The sequence below is a fragment of the Camelus bactrianus genome, chromosome 30, assembly GCF_048773025.1.
Source record: "Camelus bactrianus isolate YW-2024 breed Bactrian camel chromosome 30, ASM4877302v1, whole genome shotgun sequence".
Classification (NCBI taxonomy): Eukaryota; Metazoa; Chordata; class Mammalia; order Artiodactyla; family Camelidae; genus Camelus; species Camelus bactrianus.
This window is the reverse complement of record NC_133568.1, coordinates 10551026-10572908: the sequence shown is the minus strand read 5'-3', so window position 1 is coordinate 10572908 and position 21883 is coordinate 10551026. Positions and strand designations below refer to the sequence as shown.

At 52.5% G+C, this 21883-nt stretch overlaps 1 protein-coding gene across 3 annotated transcripts in view; it reads left to right on the top strand.

Annotated features, from left to right (window-relative positions):
* The window catches only part of SMAD7 (SMAD family member 7), a 30222-nt gene extending 9324 nt beyond the window's left edge, over window positions 1-20898 (top strand). For all 3 annotated transcript variants that reach the window (XM_074355141.1, XM_074355140.1, XM_074355139.1), the window contains one exon: window positions 18923-20898. In XM_074355141.1, the coding sequence (XP_074211242.1) occupies window positions 18923-19461 (539 nt within the window). In that variant the 3' untranslated portion in view covers window positions 19462-20898. The remainder of the gene's footprint in view (window positions 1-18922) is intronic.
* Window positions 20899-21883: the final 985 nt, after the last annotated feature.

The following is a 21883-nucleotide window of genomic DNA, read 5'->3' as shown; positions in this document are numbered from 1 at the left end:
GTGAGATGCTTTCTCTTACTTTCCTGGCAATTTCAAGACCTCCTAAAATTACTGGAGACTGGAGGTGGCCTTCCGTCACCCTAGCTGGTCTGGAATTAATTCCCACTTTCATGTGCGTTAAACTGGGTGCATTCGTGGTCACTGTAGTGCCCTTCAGCTCATCATTCTGCCGTCCCTGCCAGGCCTGCCCTGTAGATGTGGAAATACGGGCCAGCAGGGATGGGGGTGTGGGGGCTGCCCTTGAGCCCCGTTTCCTGGTTATTGGCTTGAGGGGGTTCCCTTGGTGACTTTGATGTCATCAGTTCATGGTTTAAGCTGTTGCCCATAGTGCATCGGGTGCCTTAAGGGGATGGATCCACCTTTTGGGAACTTGTTGAAGACAGATCCCAAGTGTATGATGGAAGCTTAGAGCAGATGTCCTTGGTGCTTCTCTGCAAGTCGTAATTCTCAGTCCAGCGTCTGCAATGCATGTCAGGCAATGGGAGTGCCCGGGCTGGGATGCTGCACATAGTAGGCCCTACCACTGCTACCCAGCAGGGAAGGTTTTCCTCAGGGCCCACGGCTGTGAGCAAGGGCCTGGAATGGCTGGGCTGGAGGGTTATGGGATTGGATGAGGGGCACTGGGTAGCTCAAGCCTCATTGTCCCTGAGGGACATGAGAGGAGAGTGATAAACTTGGAGAAACTCATTAGCAATGTAAATGGGAGGCATTTCCATTTTGTTCTAAAGATGTCTTGTTTCCACCTGTTTTTCCTACCCCAGTGTGCCAATCACTGGATTTTCTAAGAACTAGCTAAAGCAAGAGGGAAAGTAACCTGGGGGGGAAATAAAAAAGAAAATCCTGCAGAGTTCTGGGCATTTGCCCCTGGGACGTTGGTGTGGCATCATGGCAGCTTGGATGGAAGCCATAAAACTCTTAAGGAGACTGTGGTGCACCCTCTTTTGTGAGGTGACCTCAGACTGGTCAGGTGTTGCTCTGTTAGTCATCCCAGCCTGTTCCCTCTCCAGGAATTGAGCTTGCTGAGAATGTCTGCAGGGAGACCCTTGTTTGTTTTTATTTCAGCGCGGTATATACTCTGGCTGTTATCTGAGACAGAGGTATTGTTTACTCAATGCTCCTAATGAGAGCTGAGCAGGAAAAAAGAAGGACCCAGCGAGGGCAGGGGGCTTGGGGCATGAGGAGGAGGGTGGGCCACGGCAGTGGAGGAGGGAGGAACACACGGGGCGTGAAGAGCTGGAGGGTTTCTGCTTTCTAAGGCTGAGAGAGTTCCGGAAAGAAAGAAGACCAAGGAGAGGAAAGGGTCTGGGCAAAATAGCACACTCAGGATGTTGTTAGACGGTTTTATTTTTTAAATCCCGAGTGTGCAGGGAGGAGTCCCGGCCCCTGCGAACCACATGAAATAAGCAAGGGAAGTGGTAGCTTTTGAAAGGGGGCTTTTCGGAAGGTTTGTCTTGTTGATAACATCTTGTCTGTCTCCTTTGCTGGAGGAAGTGACAACACCCGGCCAGCCACCAGCCTCCTTACCCGCCCGGGAGCTGAACACTGTGACCTGAACAGTGTAACCGTGCAGCCCCTTCTGAGATGGGTGGGCTTCTAAGAGTTTCTCTAGTCGGAGAAAGAAACTGGGGGTCAAGCAATGATTAACTCCTCCCCCCAGCCCCAGAGTACCTGCAGCCACTTCAATGAATGAGGAGCTGGTAGGAAGGAGTGCTTGTCTCTGAAGGGATCACGTAGTTGAACAAAACTGCAAAAAGAAAAAAAAAAGGAGGGGGGGGCTCCACACGAAAGAGCATTTGTTTTGAATTTTAGTTCTTGATTTACTAATTCCCAAGGCTTCAAAGTTTGAGCTCTTTCTTCTTTCCGTTCGGAGTTGGAGCAGTTTATTAATAATGTGCTGTGGGGGGAAATTGAAAAAACTGCTTCTTGGGTTGGCGCCAGTGGTTTGGGGGGTATCTGGAGAGGAGGCATTGGGGCGCCGAGAAAACCCAGGTCTCCACCCTTTGCAGTGAGGATGCCTCCCCCTCCCCAAATGATTGTAGTGGCCTGGGGCCAGGGCAGAGGGTTTTGCAAAGGGATATATCCTGAACCTCCTCGTTTCCAAGAAGTTGATCTTTCCATGGGGATGGGGAGAGGGTGGCCCGGGTGTGTCCGCCTTGCAGAAGATGAGGCCAGTGGGGGGCTTTGGTGGGGAGCCTGCTGTGGGGAAGGCAGGGCCAAGCGGGCATCGAAGTGGGGGATGTGCGGGGCGGGGAAAACGCCCGCAAGGATCTGCCCCCACCTCCCCCTTGAAATCACCTCTCTGAGTGTCTCTTTCACAGGCCCTGTGTGCTGTTTTCCTTCCTGTCCTGCCCTGGCTGAGAGCAGGCTTAATGAATGGGGCTCAGTTTAGGGTGGGAGGAAGGTCGGCAGCGGGAGCCAGGGCTTGATTCTCTTGGCAAGGGAAGAAGGGAAAGAGAAAACAGCCCAATGTGAAAATGTGGTGCCTCGGAGGTGGGGGTGGGGGTGTGTGCAAAGGCACGCCCCTCCTGAGATGCCGGGGTGACTCCAAGGCTGGCCCTTCCCTTTCCTGCGAGGAAGGGGAGTGGGCTGGGAGCCGGCCCGCTGGCTGCAGGTTGGAATTCCAGCCTTGCAGCTCGGGTCTGGCCGGTGAGACGACAGGCCCAGGCCTTTGGGACTCGCAGTGAAACATACCCCACCCCTGCAAGTTTCCTCAGTCTGGGAAAACGGCACATTTTTAGAAGGCTGTGACTCGGTTCCAGGAGATTGTACTTTCATTTCTGACAGCCGGCTCTCCGAGACAGATGGATTGCTCGGTGCTTGGTTGTGTGTGTGTGTGTGTGTACGCGTGCGTGTGTATGCATGCTGCAGACGTACAGATAGACGATCCCGTGTAGACACATGAGCAGGCAGATGCCCACAGGCAGGCTCTGGGAGAGGCCTGGGTCCCTCTCACATGGGGTCAGTGACCCTCAGGACAATTTCTCCATGAGGATATGCTCTTTGGGGCTGAGAAGTGTTTGTGGATTGGTTTTGAATTGTGATCTGGGTATGGTGCTTTTTCAAAAGCGTACAGAACAGGCCTTTGTTGCTGGCATGTGTCCTGATCCAGGAATACCCACCTTGGAGGAGTCTCATATAGATGGGAAGCTTCTAGGTTCAGCTCGGTGGTGGAAAGGGAAAGGATTTGCTCCCAGAGCTTTCACTGTATCACTGGTAATTAAAAGCATGTGTTTGAAGCTGTCATCTTGGCAGCCTCCATCTGGAGTTTTGGGGAGGAGGGGCTTTCACTTGGCGTGTCTGATGTCCTGGTTTGGGGGGAGGTTGAAGGAACACCGTCCCACTTGCGAGTTCTAGATTATTGTGCTGCAGACCCATCCTCCAGCCCCCTGCTTTATGTATTGATGTCTGGAGCTGATTGGGTCTTAGGCATACGGACCTCCCCAGTTAGGGCTGAGATTGGAGGCCAGCAATCATTTGTAGTCTTTTAAAGTTCAAAAGAGGTGCCACAGTGGATGTCAAGAAGGGAAGCGGGAGGCAATGGAGACATGGTACTGGTGTGTCCAGGGGAGGGACTTGAGGGTACTTATTGGAGAGATACCATCTTACCAATCCAAGGGAGGCCAGCTCCTTTGCTAAGGTCTTCAGATCTGTGTATAGCTTCTACTTCTGGGTGACAGGAGTATCCTGAGATCAGCATCCTTTTCAGGAACCATTCTTTCCTTTTCTTTGATCCCCACTGGCATCTATTAGAGCCTCGCGGGAGGGTCTTCAAAAACACCTATAGAATCTGAAAATGCCACCCTGGCTGGGTCCATGGTCATCTTGGGCTCAAACCAAGTAGCTTAGGAAAGATGGTTCTATCCTGTTGTTACCAAAAGTTATTCAGCTGCATTTGTGACCTGGCTGGGAACGGTGATGGCAAACTGGGAATCTGGGCCTGGGTGCCCATTGCTGTGTTTATAATGTCTCCTTCCCGTGCCTGGGAACAAGCAGCTTGTGGTTTCTCTGGAGTCTCTAATGTCATGGGGAGGAGAGTGGGAGTGGACTGAGTTCATCCAAGTGGCCAAGAGCATGGGCTGTGGGGGAGTCAGGCAGACTAGCACCTGTGCCCATGAGCAAAAGCACCTTATTTACCCACTCGCCTTCTGTCCAGGCCACTGTGAGAAGTGACTGAATCTCTAGGGACCCAATCCACATATTCCTTAATGCCAGCCTGGTGACTCGGGCCCAGGCCAGCTTACCTGGTGCACAGCCACTCCCTGGTGAAGACCAGTCATGGGGTCTGCCGCCTCTGCTGCGATGCTTGAGGCCATGCACTCAACCTGGAGATGGGCTCACTGTTAAAACCCCTATTGTCTTGGAAAGAATGGGGCAGTCAGGCAGGGGTTGAATGCAGGGTGACAGCATTAAAAGTCTCTGGAGCAAATTGGGGCTGCTCTGCCGGCCAGACTAGAAGGCCTGCCTCCTCATGCATCCTGTCACTGAGGCAGAACAGGGCTGGCCTGCGAAGGGGGAGGCAGCCAGGTGAGGGCCAGGCTCCCGCGCAGCTTTTGGCCACAGCCTAGGTCACTCACACCCCCTCCCCAGGCTCTGCTTTTTCTTAGCAGAGCCCGGCTGCAGCTGGGTGGACTTCTGGACCTGTGAGACCTTGATGGCAAGCTCAGAGCCGGGGGACAGTGAAAAGGGAGGAATTGCCAGAGGGTTCATGATCAAGTTTGGCTCCGTTTGCTGCTTTATTGCGCTGCTACTGTCCCAGGATCCTGCTGCTGCAGTGCCGTGATTGCCAGGCTGCTTCAAAGCAGGCGTCTTAACCGGGTGGTAGGAGGAAAAAAGGCACTGGGCGGTGGTCCCCAGACTTGCCTGCACACTAGGACCTCACTAGGACCGGATCTTCCGAATCACAGTCTGTCGTCAGGATCACAGCGTTAGTATTTTTTGAAGCCGCCCGGGTGATTTCAAGGCGTAGACAAGTTGGGGAGCCCCTGGTGTTAGGGGGTGGAAAGACTGTGTTCCTGCAGGGGGTGATCTTTGGTGGCTTCTTCTGGTGGCCCTGCAGGTTTTCTGTGGTTCTGTCTCTGTTCCCATAGTGAAGAAGAACATCTTGCTGGTTGAGCCTCTTCTCAAGTAAGATTTTTGAAACTGGACGAGGTGCATTAACTCTGCCCCTTCCTCCCCATTGGCTTTGCTGTTGTGAATGACATTGTTAAAAGAGGCCTGTGGGACAGGGTTTCTGTTCCGGGTAATAATAATGTTCTGGAACTAGGTAGTGATGGTCACAGCTCTGTGAATGCTGTCAATGTCACTAATGGTAAATTTTATGTTATGCGTATTTTGCCACAATTTAAAGAAGTAGTGACCTGTGGCAGCTTTGAAATACACATAGATATTTAGATAATCAGTAAAGAACGTTGACTGTGGAGACTTCTGTCAGGTGCCTGGGATCTACACTTGTAGGTAGACGCTTGTTTCCGAAGCACCTCTGAGGTCTCCTGGGTGAGGCCACGTTCATGGGCCTGTCTCTTGTGATTTTGCAATCTTTCCTTTTCCATGCGGGTTACAGAAAGGAGAGTCAGGAAAGTTCCCTGTGGCTCATTTTCCCAGACTGACCTTCCTGCAGGGGAAGTGAGTGCCCTGTTCCCTCTCTGCACCAGAAGCTCTTTTTCCCCCTGGCTGGCCCAGGGACGGGTAGCCAGCCAAGCAAGGGCTGTCTCCCAAAGCCTGGGGTCCTCCTGATCCCCCGCTGGGCGATCTGACCCCTCCTCTGGTCCTGCTGCCTGAGCCTCTGGTCCATGTGACATCCTCGCCGAGGTTATAAGGCTGCAGAAGGAGGCTGGTGACTCGCCCGGGAGCCCTCCCTTTGCAGGAGCCTTGTGAAAGGATACTGTACAGCGTGGCCACTCGGAGGTCACCACTGGCCCTACCATCTTTCTCGCGCAGTACTGAATGGCTAGCCCGGAGTCTGGCGGCGTGCCTACTGTCACAGACAGGCTTCCTCTCTGGGCTATTTTCAGCAGGAAGATATTATTAACTGCTGAGGTGCAGTTCTCAATTTAGTGGCTAACACACCAAGAGAGCAATATTCCCTTGGTGGCGGCAACTCTATCTAAACACGTTGGCTCATTGGGGGTGCTTGGCTGCCCCTCGGCCCCATCCACTTTATCCCCGTGAGGATCCGGGCCCCTTGCCCACTTTCTGGGGAAGCTGTGACTGTAGACTCAGTTTCTTCCATAGAGAGAACAAGGCTTTTTATTAAAACAATTCCTTAAAGGTGTAGAAAATGGTGATGTTTCTGTTCTAAGTTGGGGAGACTTTGTGATGGGGATGGGGCACTGGATAGAAAAAGCAACTTTCTATGGAGTTCAGGACAGTTGTTTAAAACAGGGTGATAACTTTCACCTTGTAAGTGAACAGGAAATATTGGGACAAGACAGGAAATTGCATCATTCCTTTTATGAGAAGAACTCCAGAAAAAAGTTGTTCGTGAAAGGTAGTGGCTGAGAGGAGGCCAGCCCGGTTTTGTTTTGTTTTGTTTTGTTTTCCCTTCTTTCCTTCCACTCCCACGAGAACGTTTAGGCCCATTTTCTTTAAGAAAGAGGCTGTTTGAGAACTTTATGTCATTTTTATTATTTAAAAAAATATTTTACCAGAAGGGTCACCTTCAGTTGAAATGTTAACTGCAGCCTTATTTCCCGGTTTACTAAAGGATCTTTCATGACTTTTTCAGCTTCCTTCCCCCAATGGTGAGGCCAAGTGGCTCTTGGCTGGAAACGAATTTTGGTTTGGCTGCACAGTCCTCGACACTGAGCCCCACCCAGTGTCATTAGCTCAGTTTTAACTTGCAAAAAGAAAAAAAAAAACCTCGTATTTTTTGGGTAGGGGTTAGATAGGAATTTACTAATGCCCTTAGCCTCTTCACCCCAACATGACCTTCCCCTCATCAAGGTCCCCGGCACTTGGCAGGCTGGGGCTGCCTTTATTTTCAAGCACTGAGCCCAGAGTCCCTCAACTCCCTGACTGTCTATTTCTAGGGCACTGGTGAGGAGTAAAGAGGAGTCAGAAGACAGAGCTCCCCTGGTACAGCTGTGTCCAGGAGCTGTGCTTTGCCCTGGGGGATGGGGGGTCACGTGGCCCCCAGTCACCCAGAAGCTTCCCCTAGAAAGAGAACTTGTGCAGCCCAATGGTGTGGAGAAGGTTTTGTTCTGGGTGTGAAAACAGTTTTCATTTACTCATCTCTGGGTTTCTAAGTCCCCTCTTTGATGGCATCATCGTTCCTCTGACATGGGATGTGGGATTCTAAAGATGCCAAGGATCCATCTTTAGCATGGAGACCAGAAAGAAAGAGAGCTGTGTGTGGCTTGCTTGCCCTCCATCGCCCCCTCCCCCAGCTTTTTTCCTTAGCATGCTTTGTTTTGTTTTCATAACACAACAAGAGCCCTGGGGTGTGTAAAAGCATTGTTGAACACTCGATGAGGGTAACTTGTCCAAACAGAGCAGGACGCCAAGGCAGAATGCTGTGGGCAGGTGGTGAGCCCACAGAGGTTGCCTGACCGGCGCCTGGCTTGGAAACACCTCTCAGGATCGGCCGCAGCTGGCTAGGAAGTAGCTGAGGACAGGGGCTCTCTCTTCCTGCCTCCACGGGGAGCTGGGACCGGGCCTAGCCCTTTCTGGCTGACCCCGGCCTGGAAGGCACGCTCACCTCCCAGGTGGGTTCATGCGTGCCTCCCTCTGCAAGGTGTGAAGTTGGGACGGGGAACCAATTGCTTCAGGAGAAGCCAGCACATCTCTGTGGTCCCAATCATTTAGCTAGGCTCTGCCAGACATGGAGGATGTAGTTCTTGGACTGTGGGCAGATGGCATGATTTGTCTAAAGGCGCTGTTGGGGGGGTTCTTGAGCAGGGTTTGGCTCTGTCTGGAGTCAGGCGGGGAGGGGTCAGCTTCTCAGGCAGTAGGAGCCGGGCCGTTGGGTGAGATGTTGGAGGGACGGGCCCCCAGGGTGATTGTCTGAGGGCGCGGGGCCGGCCGGCACAGCTCCTCTGCCATCGGCTTTTGCCTCTGCTCGGGTTGTGTGGTCTGTTGAGCGTTGAGATAAAGCAAAGCTTGTGGATAAACAGAGGTCTGTCTCCTCCAGTTCTGTTTCCAGCCGCAGGCCCCCCCACTTGTTGATTGTGAGATAACAGCCGGAGCAGCAGGAGGTACAGTTACAATCCAGACCCTGGTAGTACCTGGGAGCACAGCCCAGAGGAGGTGACTAGCCCAGCAGGGGAGGGAAGGGGCGGAGGACCGACACATCTGGAGTGGTAGTATTTATGTCTTTACAGCCACAGGGGAGGTGGGATGTTTCCAAAGCCCAGGAGTTGGATTTTTATAACTCCGGTGGGCTTGATTCTCATGCATCTGGGGAGGCAACGCTTGCTTTTTAATTTAAAATCTGATGGTCAAGTCCATTTCTGAGGTCCCAGCCCGGGTGTGGGGCTCTGGCCCTGGCCTGCCTGTAGGAGGGTTTACTTGAGGTAATCTAATACCCAGTTACCAAGGGGTTTCATTTTCACGCTCATCCTGCCCCCTGGCCGCCCCCCGCCACCCCTGGCCGACTGATGGCTCTGTTCTTGGAGATCACTAATTTAATTAATCTCCTCGCTCCTCTGTAAAGTCAGGAGAGCTGTTTTGGCCTGGGGTTTGATCTAGGGCAGTGAGGGAAGGACGGATCTCAACTCCAGTTTCATCTTGCAAAATTGGGAGTTTCTGTCCTTCAGCACTCAGATCACCAGGCCGGGGACTGTTGGTGGCTCTTATGTTTGTTCATTTCTGTATTGCCTTTCTACTTTTGACTTTGGGATGGTCGTTCAACAGGGACAAACAAAAGATAGGACAGTGCTGTCAGCACCCTCCACCTTCTTGCATCTTCCACTTGGAGGTGAAATGATCGTCTCTGCCGCCCTTTCCCACCTGGCGGTCACCTGCTAAGGTCGGCAGGTCTTCCCCAGCCTAGTGGCTGAGGCCAGGAAGGGCCAGAAGAGCTGCTCAGTTCAGAAAGCGCCTGGGGACCTTGCCAGCCGCGGGGCAGCCTCGTAGCCGCACGGCGCCTCCCCCTCATTCATCAGTAACCAAGAGGGAAAAGCAAGAGTTGAGCTCTTCCTGTGATCTGGGTGCACAGTACAGTTCTTAAAAATAGATGGGCCCCGTCTCCAGCTTGGGGCGGTGGGGCGGGGCTCACAGTTAAAACCCTGATGGGGGGTATTTCCTGGGGAAGAGGTCTGGAGTTTGGGAGGCTTGCAGAGATTCAGAAGCAGACCTTTCCTCCCACTCCCCGAAATCTCCTTGTCATCAGTTGCCAGAGTCCCAGGAGGGGGCTTGGAGAGAATTCACACTGGGAGGGGTAGCACCCCCCCAGGTTTCTGTCCCCTGGGGCTGGCCTGATTTCCTGGGCTGAGGGCCGGGGGTGGGTGGGGTTGGGGTGGGGTGGGGTTCGGGCACAGCCACCAGCTGGGTGCGTGGCCTTGCCGGAGCCATTTTTGTGTCCCTGGCCTCAGTTTTCTCATCTGCAGAATCCATGGTTGGGCCTGATCTCCCAAGTCCCTTGTGGTACTGACCCCCTGTGATCTGTGATCTTTGATTCTTGGATTTGAGGGTGGGTGGGAATGAGACCCCTGTTACTGAGGAGGTAGGTAGCCAGAGAGAGGCTTCTTTTACTGGCGAAGAAAATGATGGTAGTTCTTCAAGTTTCTTGGCTTTCAGACTCGTGGGAGGGGTCTTTCCCCAGGAAAATGCATATGCATACCAATATTTGCATACACTTCCAGGGGGCCTTTAGCCTTGCGGGTGCCCCTTCTCCCTAGCCCCCTGTAGAGTCCCCTGTACCCAGGAAGGCAGGGTGTACAGGAAAGCCTTCAGAGAGGCCGCAGGGCTTTTTTCTTTTTTTGTATAAAATATGCATGCAACTTACCATTCTAGCCATTTTTAAGTGTTAAGTTTTAAGGTTCAGTGGCATTAAATAAATTTTCACATATTTGAACAACCATCACCACCATCCGTCTCCAGAAATTTTTCACCTTCCCAAACTGAACTCTGTACTCATTAAACACTAACTCCCCAGGCCCCCTCCTCCCCAGCCCCTGGTAACCACCAATCTACTTTCTGTCTCTGAATTTGACTGTTCCAGGGACCTCATATGAGTGGTCTCATACCATATTTGTCCTTTTGTGTCTGGTTTATTTCACTCAGCATAATGTCTTCAAGACTCATCCATGTTGCAGTATGTGTTAGAATCGCCTTTCTTTTTAAATGTGTCTGTATATCCGTTCATCATTCAGTGGACACCTGGGTTGCTTCCATTTTTTGGCTATTGTGAATAAGGCTGCTGTGAACATGGGTGTACCAGTATCTCTTCAAAACCCCACTTTCAGTCTCCTAGGTATGTACCCAGCAGTGGAATTGCTGGGCCCTGTGGTAATTCTGTGTTGAGTTTTTTGAGGCAGAGCCATCCTGACTTGTGTGTCTGCCTACATCTCACGGGGCAACTGGATGGGCTGGGGGGTGAGCCCAGCAGGGGGAGTGAGAGAAGATGGGATAGGGGGCTGGGAGGGACTGAGTCTGTGTGCTGTGAGGGGGGCAGTGGAGGAGGGGTGGCCTGGCTGTCTGCTGTAACACAAGCCAGATTGGAGCCCGCATTTATGTGGGGCCCACGCGAGGCCCGGAGTTCTCTGAAATGCGGGGCACACAGCACAGAGCAGCGGGAGCCTTGTCACAGTGGTCCAGGGAGGGGGGAACTTTCATCCCCCTGGCCTCCTCACTGGAGGCAAAGGGTGGGAGGCCCGTGAGAGGGGGGGCCTCAGGCCTATGAGGTCCTGGCTGCTTTGGGGGTGAAAGGGCTGGGATGGCTGAACAGTGAGTGTGTCAAAGCCAGAGAGATTAGATTACGGAGGCAGACAGAAGTAATGATTAACTTTTCCAGTCTGCACACTGTCTCCAGTCTGTCGTACTGTTTTTCCCCGTAAGTACAGTGCGGGCCCTGGCCTGGCTGGGCCCTGGTGTTGGGTTGTAAAGAAAGAAGGAATGAGGGCTGGGAGTGAGCAGGGGGCAGGGAGCCAGGGAGCTGGCTGAAGAGGGAAAGGCTTTTCCATCAGATCCTGCATTGGAATTTATTGGCCGGAATGCAGTAAATGTTCAAAATGCCATCCCATCCAACAGTTTTCATAATTGTTATGGAACAAGGGGAGATGGGGGAGGGGAGAGATGAAAAGGACTTTTGTTTCTCACTGTATTTTTCCACATCTTCGGACGGTGTCCCTACTCTAGAAAAGCTAGAGTTGAGTTGGAGCTGTGTGCCGGATGGGGTGAGGGGGCAGGGCCTGCGTCTGGGGCTGTAATTCCTTTCAGGGAGCTGGAGGTCAGTGCAGCATGGGGCTGCTTTATTATTATTATTATTATTTTAGTTTGAGGGGGATATCAGCTTTATTTATTATTGTTATTATTTTTAATGGAGGTACCGGAGGTTGAACATGCTAAGCACTGCACTCTACCACTGAGCTGCACCCTCCCGCCTAGCACGGGGCTTTATTAAATCGAGGCCCACAGCAAAAGCAACTCTGGCAGAGCCCCAGACCTGCAAAATCAGGCGAAAACCGTCCTGCACCTCTGGGGGTTGAGTCCTTTCGGAAAACTGGCTCATTGTGCATCCATGTTTATTGAGATTCTTACCGACCCTCTAACGTGTAGCCAGCATACTTAGAAGTGGTCAGTAAAAAGAAGATGAGGGACTTCCTGATGGTGTCAGAGAAGGTTGCGATTGCGGGTGGAGGAGCACTCCCAGTTGGGAATCCACGTGTGGAATTTGGGGGGATTTCTGGACCCTCTGCAGGTGGGAGGTGGGAGGGTTAGAGATGTGACTTGGTGGGCTTTCTGTTGTGGGATGTCCCCCCTCCTTGTTAGGTCTTCCTGAGAGTGGCCAGGCTCCTGCCCAGGGGCCAGGCAGGTGAGCAGATCATGCGGTTGAGGTCTGGGGAGGGGTGGGGGCGCTCTGTGTGTGCAGGTGAGTGAACCCCCTTTCTAAGGGAGCTGCTGAGTTATGAGGGGGTGAGGGTGGGAAGTTTAGGATGCTCCGAGGAGTGGAAGAGACTTGAAATTCAGACTTGAGACGAGATGAGCTTGGATGCACACTAACCGACAGCCAGGGAGGCCCATTTACTGTAAATATTATGAATGGAGTTGGCCGGGCTGGGGGTCCCCACCCTTCCTCTGAGGCCTCTTGGAGCCGGGCAGAGCAGGCCTCCTCAGAAGGCACGCAGCCGGGTACACGCTATAATTTGCATGGCTGAAGGCTGGGGCACAGGAAGCCGCGTCAGCCCGGCTGGCGAGACAGATGGGAGCTTTTGTGTGGCTTCCCTCCCCTGCCCGGCGCTACCCTCAATTATATTCTCTGATGGCAAAACGCTGCTCTTAGGCGGGACCCCTGGGATGGGGGCCTTAGACTTGGGGGCATTGAGAGGCTTTGGGAAGTCGGGGGTGGGGCCCACTAGGGGAGCAGGGAAGTACCTTTTCCCTCTAGTAACTGATTACTCATCCTCATCACAGTTCGTAAGACACAGTCGCGAATCAGCCTTCTAGACTTGCAGGACCTGCCGAATCTGTAAGCTCGGGGCGTTTGCAGGAGGTGATGATGGGTGAGAAACTTCAGGGCCACAAGCCTGGTGGGCATTGGCAGTATGGTGGTGATACAGGAGACCCTTCCTCCAGATACTCCCCTTTTCCTGGGGGCCTTGAATGACAGAAAGAACACAAGGTTGCAACTCTTTAAAAAAAAAAAGTTGGTTTGGAGATGGACACAGCAAAGTCTGACTCATCTCCTTTCCTTTTTGATTTTGTTTTGTTTTTGTTTTATTATTGCAAATGAAATGCAAAAATATGCCCTGCTCCCCAAAGTGATTTTCTTACTCTCCAGAAGGCAGTAAAAAGAAATGGAACCAGCATTGTTGAATACTGAGGGGCACATTTGTGAATCCTAGATTGTAGCCAGACCTTCAGAGCCGGAAGAGGGCCCAGGAGGCTGTTTTGCCCCAGTTCCCTTCCTATCAGTTATGGGCAGGTCAGACTGAGACTTAGTGGGCAAAGCCACTTGGCCGAGGTCACAGACCAGCTTGCTGACAAAGAAGCTGTTTCTCTCCTGGCTTCTTGGTGCAAGGGAGCTGGACTCCACACTCAGGCCTAAAGTGGGCATAGCATTTCCAGCGTGTGCTCTGGAGGACATGGTTTTCTCGCTAGTGTTTGGAGAGGACTAGTGGCTTTAGAGGCTCAAAGTGGTCGCCCGCCCACAGCTCACACATGGCAGTATTCTGGCCGTCAACCCGCCTGCTCTTTTTTCAGGTGATGTGGGCCTCATTTTCTCCTTTAATATGAGGATAGTACCGTGCAACCTCACAGTGTCTCGTTTCTGTCCTTCTAACAGGGCTACACATACTAAGTGCTCATGGGGTGTAGGTATCAGCCCAGGACTGTTTTCTCACCCGGGGTGGGGTGGGAGCACGGAGAGTCATCAGCATTTTCCAAGCCTCTGGAGAACCCAAGAGATGATGTACCCTTGAGAGGTGAGACCCTCCAGTGTGGCTGCAGGCCAGGCCCTGGCTTCTGGCTGCGTTTGATCACACTGTCACAATGACCCTGTTGGCCTGCACTAGGAACTCCATTTTAGGGATGAGATCAAGTCACACCAAGATTTGAATTGGGGGGTGTCTGACTGCATGGCTGGTCAGCTCATGGAGGTGGGACTCCCTGTGGAGTGGGACTTGGGGAGCTCAACTGTTGGGCCCAGGGATGATGATGAAGCACCTCAGCCTTTGAAGGAGAGCCTGTGGCACCCCCTGCCCACACCCTAGTCCAGCCACATCTTTGGAGAGCCTCATTGCAGAGCTCTGGAAAAAAAAATCCAACTTTTTCAGTTCTGCCTTCCACAAGCCAGGACTGAGCCTTTTGGTGAAGGAGCTTGGGGCAGTCAGTGGTGGTGGGTTGGGTCTGAGCATTTGTTGGGTAACTGAGAGTTAACCTGAAACGTTTTGAGTTAGAGCAAGCTACCCTCTAAACCCCAGAGTTGTGTTTGCTGCCCCAAGAATCTGAGGGAGCAGTCCTTGACATCATCTTTTGAGTCAACATGGCCGATTAACGCTGACCCCAGAACCCACACTGAGCCCAGACACCGCAGCAAGTTTTTATGTGTTTGCTTTAGTTTTTGGTCATTTGCTTCTTGAAAACTAGAGCCCAACAGGAGTCTTTGTTAATTGTATTTGGGGTGGACAGATTGGCACCGAGTCCTCTTTTATCTTAGTCCTTGTCCCTGAAGTGGGCTGGTTGCTCTCAGAACAGCCAGTTTCCTGACCAGGGTGGGGAGCTGAGCTGACGGGTGCTGTTAACCTTTGAGATGACTGATGGAGGGGGAGGACAGGATGAGGCAACCCTTGGTGGCGCCGGAGTCCCGAGAAGGGAGAACCCTGGACCTGGGAGGGCGAGGCGTGGCGATGTTTGCGTTCCAGGGTTGCCGGGTTTACTTCTGGGTCTGCATTTGTGCCCTTCCTTTGCCCTCATCAGCCTGCGTGAGGCAGCCGTTTCTGCCCAGGCTCCGTCCCTAGCCCTCTCTCTGCTGGACCACTGGGGATGGGGGGCTCGCAGACCCATCCCACTGCTGAGTAGAGAAATAATCCTCTATGATCCAACTGCTTCACAGAAATGAGAGCAAGTGGAGACACCCCCCCCCCCGGCCACCGTCCACCTTTTATTCCAGCCTCTTGTGCCCTGGCAGTGGGGCATAGTGGACTCAGCGGGCGCTAGCTGCTGTGGTTCTGTGCTGGCTTGGTTTCCCAAGTCCCTGTCCTGAAAGGTCGGAATCTTGGGGACCTCCCCTCTGTGTGTGGACATGGCTAGGGTCAGATGGCCTCACTCTTGTGCACACTCGTGTTTTCAGAATTCCCCTGGGTGTTTTGGGACAGCTCTGCCTCTCTGGCCCCAGGGTTGACTTTCCAACCTGGAGGCTGGAAATTGCACCACTGAGGCACTGAACTTGGTCTTTACTTCCTCCCTCCAGTTTTTTTTTTTTTTTCCATCTTCATCTCCTTACACCTTCAAATAAAAAATTTAAAAGGGGAAAAATTCCTCTCTTACCTAAAATGTGGCCTTGAGGTCTGGTCACCCTGTGCCGTTGAGATCCCAGGCATGGGATTCATTCATGAGCCTCTGGTCTAGAAGGGTCTGGTCTGTTCATTCATGACCAGGATAATTAAATAACTCTTTGTACGAGGCAGGGAGCTCCTTGTTAAGTGGTCTTCCCTAATGCAAGTGCAAACACGAGGCAAAATCCTTCCCCTTCTCCACACCCGCCTCCCCCTTTCCTTTTAAAGGGTAGATTTTATGCTTTAAGGGAAATGGGGAAGGGGAGGGGGTAAAACAACCTTAAAGGAATTTTAGGCCGATTCAGCACTTTTCTGGGATTGCTCCAAAAATTCCCTAAACTGTAATAAAAAGAAAAAATTGTGAGCAGGCATCTGATTAGTTAGCTTTTTACAACACAGCTTTTCTTTTGGATGCTTTAAAATGCACAGAGTTTTAAAACAAGCCCCTGTACAGTTTTCTGAGGAGGGAGAAGAAGTTGTTGAAAATACCGGAAAAAGTTATAAAAGCTGAGGGAAACTAACAAGGGGCTGTGAGTTTCACCTTTGGAGATGAAGTTATCAGCAACTATGATGCGAGGACCCTTCCTTAGTCCTTGTAACGAGGGGGACTCTTCACTGAGGTCCTCCCAGCTCCTCACCTCGAGGCCTGGGAAGCCCCCAGGAGCTGAGCATCTGCATAGAACTTTGTGGGAAGATGCTTGTGGGCTGTGGGCCTGATTCAGGAAACTGTGTTTCTCTGAAGATGATGCTGGGCGCTTCCCAGAAATGAGCACAGATGCCGGGTGGTGCAGGGCAAAACAGGGGAGTCTGAGTTGGCAACATGGGGCATTGTGTATCGGCCCCCAGGAGCGGGCTGTGTAAAGGGGGCCTTCACCCTTGTTACAGAACCTGTTTTTGTGCTCAGAGATACAATTCAAGAGCAGTGAGGAGGTGAGGTATCAGGGTACTAGGGGGCTGTGGGGTGACATGGGTGCACGTAGGGGTCCTGCTGCCCTTGATTAGGGCACCTAGTGGATTTTCAGGGGCCTTGTTCTCATCCAGGGACACCCACATGCTGTTTATCTGGGCTGGGCCATTAACCTCAACAGAAAAAGGCTTTTTCCAGGGGATGTCTGGCAGCAAATTGCTGGGTGGACTGGCGGGCTGCACAGATGAAAGAGAAACCCTCCAGAACGTGCCCCCCTTTCCCCTCACCCCGCTCCCCCTCCCCTCTGCTGGCTGACCTCAGGCTCCAGCCCCCGCCCAGCTTCCTCTGCCCCCAGAGGCCCCCACCCCTTGCCGGTGGGCCTGGCACTGGGGCAACTTGATCCCCAGGCCCCCACCCCACCCTCTTCCTCCTCTCCCCACCCCCTCCTCCCCCCACCCCCTCTGCTCTACTGGGTGCCAGGTTTCAGGGGAGCCGGGCTCCTGTGAAACGAACTATTGTGGTGAGGCTCGGCTGAGGGTCTCCCGAACCTCCCTCCCAGCGACTCCCTGGTCTTCCTTTCCTGGCTGGTTTGTTGTCCCAAGTTGGGCTAATAAGCCAGAACTTCTTACGTTTCAAAACACTCTCCCTGCCTCAAACGGGAGGACTGGCAGATGGGTACCCTGTGCCTTCCAGAGGAGGGCTTTCTCCTCCCCAGCGAACTTGGACACCAGAGCATTTTTATTTACATGGATGTTATGGGTCTTTGGTGTGGCCTGAATCAGAGCTGAACTCCCTCGGCAAGAGGGTTCAAAGATTGCCAGCGCTCACGAGTTTATTAGCAGTTGATGGATACTTTGCAGAAACAAGTTAATGCCTGATGAGTCACTTCTGCTTGGAGCCCTTGTCCCGCTCTTGTTTTTCCATATGTTCCGGTGTGTGTGCACGCAAACACACACTCGTGTAATACACACTCGTATGTCACACTCATGGACATGGCCTCTCTCACTCTTGTACTTTAGAGATGCTTGTGTGTCGGGGGAGGTGACAGGCCAGGTTTCTGGAATTGATTTTCGATGGGGTGGGGACTGAGGGGAGGAATGAGCCCTCGGCTTCCCCGTTTTGTGTAGCCGTCCCGGCAGGCACTTGAGAAGGCCAGGTGGGGTGTCTGGGGGACCCCCGCTCAGGGTGTATGTCTGTGGCCCCCTCAGTGTGTCACGGTGTACATTTGCACGGACTTATGCATGGGACACCTCCATGCAAAACTGGCTGCTGCTTAAAAAAAAAGTTAATGGAGCTGACTGGTTCCCAGGTCCTAACATGCCTGTAAGGGTTGGAAGCAGTTGGTGTGCGGAGCTGCACTGGTTACCGGCCTGCTGGGGCAGCAGGACATGGGGGCCCGAGCCCTCCCCCAGCCCTGGCTGCTCTGCTGTAAAAGCCATCATCACCCCTCTCCAAAGCTGGTGGTTCCAAACTCAAAAAGGCCAAACAAGCCAAAGACATCTCACAGCACCCATCTTCATGCCCCAAGCCCCCTAGTCAGAGAGAAGCAAGGACGGACCCGGAGGGCAAGGGAGGCCCTGCCGTCTGCCCGGCTTTCCCCCTGCCTTTCCCCATTTTTGTTAACAAATACAAGACTTCCGGTCTCCGCCCTGCCACCACAAACCACAGCGTTCCTGCAGCCCGGCTGGGCTGGGGAGATTTATGGTTCCCAGTCTGAGGCCTGCCCCGCCGGCTCCAGCTTAAGGAGGAGCTGGAATGCCAGCCGCTGGGGGCCCCCTTTCCTTCCATATTACCCCCACCCCCACCCCTTTTAAAGATCTCCAAGTGCCTATTCAGGAAAATCACCTTACCAGAATCATCACCCCAGTCTCCCCCGCTGCCTGTGGGAAGAAGCAGGTCTAGGAAAGCTGGGGTGGGGCCTCCAGGGGAGGGAGACTGGAGGGGGCAGGGCCCCCAGTCTAGATGCTCCTGGGGAGGGAGGGGGAAGAGGAGGATGCCGGCAGACAAGGGCCCTGCCAGCATGGTTGTGTACCCACTTCAGACACATCCTTTTCTGTCTGGGCTGGAGGGAGCTTCTGTAAGGTAGTCTGGGTTGACACCAAGCTGCGTGTTGTGATTTGGCATTTTGACGTGAACTCACGCTTTGTGTACAGAGCTGTTGTTGACAGACACACTGAGATTGTGTTTCTTATTAGGAAGACATATTTTTACCTCAAACCTCTTCCATTTAAAATCTTCGCGGATGGTACACCCTTATGGCCAAGGCACTGATCTGAGAACTGGGTCACAAGCACAGAGACTGTTCAGCAGGTGGTCCCGGAGTCTGGAGACCTGGGTGCCAGGTCTGGCTGTGTCATCCCTGCGGTCTGAGCAATAAGCTTTCTGGGCCTGGGTTTTCTCATGAGGATGACAAGGGGCTGGAGCGGCTGGCCTTCAAGGTTCCATCCAGTTTCAAGAACTGTAATTTCAGACCATCTATCTGGAAGGCCTCTTCTAGCCCGAAAACCAGGACCTAGCAAGTTACTGAGTGGTCCTGGCTTCTGAGCTCTGCAGGGGTGGGGTTTCCTTTGGCCAGACGGGCACATGCGCTGGTGTCCTGGGAGGATGGGAGAAGAGGAGGGGAGGGGCTCTCCAGCTGAGCCCCATGCTTAAAGGCAAGGCTCTTCCATCAAGACTGGGTCAAGATTTCCAGGCCCCAGTAAGAGGACATCTTCCAGTACCACTGTCACCTCCTCCTGTCTTGCACTGAGAGACAAGCTGGTCCGGGGGGTACCTGTGTGTATGTGTATGTTGATTCGAGGATATGGAAGAAAATGCCCTTCCCCGTCACCACCAACCAAATGTCTGCCATTTTGTTTTATAGATTCCCAACTTCTTCTGGAGCCTGGGGATCGGTCACACTGGTGCGTGGTGGCATACTGGGAGGAGAAGACGAGAGTGGGGAGGCTCTACTGTGTCCAGGAGCCCTCCCTGGATATCTTTTATGATCTACCTCAGGGGAATGGCTTTTGCCTCGGACAGCTCAATTCGGACAACAAGAGTCAGCTGGTGCAGAAAGTGCGGAGCAAAATTGGCTGTGGCATCCAGCTGACGCGGGAGGTGGATGGCGTGTGGGTGTACAACCGCAGCAGTTACCCCATCTTCATCAAGTCAGCCACACTGGACAACCCGGACTCCAGGACGCTGTTGGTACACAAAGTGTTCCCCGGTTTCTCCATCAAGGCTTTTGACTACGAGAAAGCGTTCAGCCTGCAGCGGCCCAACGACCACGAGTTCATGCAGCAGCCGTGGACTGGCTTCACTGTGCAGATTAGCTTCGTGAAGGGCTGGGGCCAGTGCTACACCCGCCAGTTCATCAGCAGCTGCCCGTGCTGGCTGGAGGTCATCTTCAACAGCCGGTAGCCACGTGGGGAGAGGACAGAGCGGGAGCCGAGCGGGCCCAGTCCAAACTACTTTGCTGCTAACGTTTTCCTCCTGAGTGCTTGCTTTTCATGCAAACTCTTTGGTCGTGTTTTTTTTCCCCCCTCTCCCCTTTTCGTCTTTCTCGTTTATGCTCTGTTTTGTTTTGTTCTGTGAGAAATAGCTTATGAAAAGAATTGTTGGGTTTTTTAGGGGGTGGTGGTGGTATGGTTGGCAGAACACCTCATGTGAAAAGGGGAGGCAAAAATCAGAGTACCGCCAAACACAGTGTTGGAATGGGGAGCAGGTCCCAACTTTGGGGTCGTTGTTGCCCTTGTCAGGGCGTACGTGTGAGCGAGTGTGCGCACATGCGCACGAATGCAGATGGGGGACTCGTGTGTTTCTTACGATGTCTCCGGCTGAGACCTTTTCCTCCCAAGGTTGTCTCTCTGCCCCTTGGACATGCTCAGTGGGGCGGCAGCTGCCAGCAGCAAGGCTCTGTCCCCAGCCCCGGGAAGCCCCCGCCTCGCCTCTCCCCTTCTAGGACATTGTCTTCTTAGAAACAACCCTGCAAGAGGCTGAACCAGAACCCGTTTTTCCATGCCGTCTTATCGCTCCCCCGTAGCCACCCTGTTGCCATTGTCGTGTCTTTCTTTTTTGACCGTCTGCTCCTGGACATCTCTGAGATGGGCTTCCCAAGGGCTGCCGGGGCAGCCCCGTCACAGTATTGCTCACCCAGTGCCCTCTCAGGCCCCTCAGCCTCTCCCCTGCCCTGGTGACATCAGGTTTTCCCCGGACTCAGAAAACCAGCTCAGCACTTTCCTCCCCTCCGCAGCCCATGTGTTGAGCTCTGCTGTTGGACCAGCAAGGGGAGAAGCCCCGGGAGGGAGACTTCTCAGCATCCCCCTCTTCCCACCAAGGATTCGGTCCATCACAACCCAAGGTACCATCCTGAGCTGACACCTAACTCTTTCATTTCTTCTACAACTCATACACTCGTATGATACGTTGACACTGCTCTTAGCTCAATGAGCATGTTTAGACTTTAACATAAGCTATTTTTCTAACTACAAAGGTTTAAATGAACAAGAGAAGCATTCTCATTGGAAATTTAGCATTGTAGTGCTTTGAGAGATAAAGGACTCCTGAAAAAAAAAACCCTGAGATTTATTAAAGAAAAAATGTATTTTATGTTATATATAAATATATTATTACTTGTAAATATAAAGACGTTTTATAAGCATCATTATTTATGTATTGTGCAATGTGTATAAACAAAAATAAAGAAAAGATGCACTTTGCTTTAATATAAATGCAAATAACAAATGCCAAATTAAAAAAGATAAACACAAGATTGGTGTTTTTTTCTATGGGTGTTATCACCTGGCTGAATGTTTTTCTAAAGGAGTTTATGTTCCATTAAACAATTTTTAAAATGTATACTTGATTCCATGTTGTCCTCCAGCTCCTTTTTCTTCTGGTGGGAGGGGTGTGGGGAGGTGTGTCCATCAGAATCCAGAACAGCTGGGGTCTCCCAGTGCTTGGTTGGGGAGGAAGAGGGGTTACCTGGATGTCTCTGGAGAGAATAGCCCGGTCTTCCCTTATTAGAAAGATCTGTACCTGCATAGATGCCACCTTTCTTGTTAGGCAGGAACCCTAGAGTTTAGCTGGTGAGCATCCTGAGTTTGTAACCTCAGTCAACCTCAGGGAGCCCTGAGTTTACAAAGGTGGGTGATTTTTCAAAGCTTGAAGAGTTGAGAAAAGGGAATTTTATTTCGGATGATTGGGAAGGAGGTTGCCCTGGGAGATGGGAGGGCGAGGTACAGCCCCAAGACCTTGGGGTCCTTCTGGTTCCTGCTTGCTATCTCCTCACTTTAAGTCCTGAGACTGGCACCTTTCCCAGAGGAAGGTCACTGCCACACTGGGTTCCAGGACAGGTTCCCTGAGAGCTGGAGCCCTGGAGGAGAGATGAAGTGGGGATTTAGTGTTGGGAGGAGGGATCCGGCTACCTCTTGGGCGCGCCGAGTTCTGCACTGGCACTCCTGGGGTGGAGTAGACTCTGGGGGGTCATGGAGTCCAGGTCCTGCTCTGTCTGCTTAAACCCCTTCCAGCTTTCTCTTTTCTCGGCCCCGCCCAGCCCCAATGGCACTTGCTGGTAAACTGCCTCTCGGTACTACCCCTAGGATTTCCACTCTGATCTGAGCCACGTTTTAGATTCAGGGCTTCTTGCACAAGAAATGAGTCCAAACTGGGCACCAAATGGGGCTGTTAGGTGTTTATGTCAGGAAGTCTTGAACCTTCAACCCGGGAGCGGGGGTATCTGAATTGGGAGTTAAAATTTTGGACATGACAAGCTTGTACAATTTCAGAAAACCTTTATTGGAGGGCTCGGGTAGGATTGCCAGTTTTTCATTTTGCCAAATGA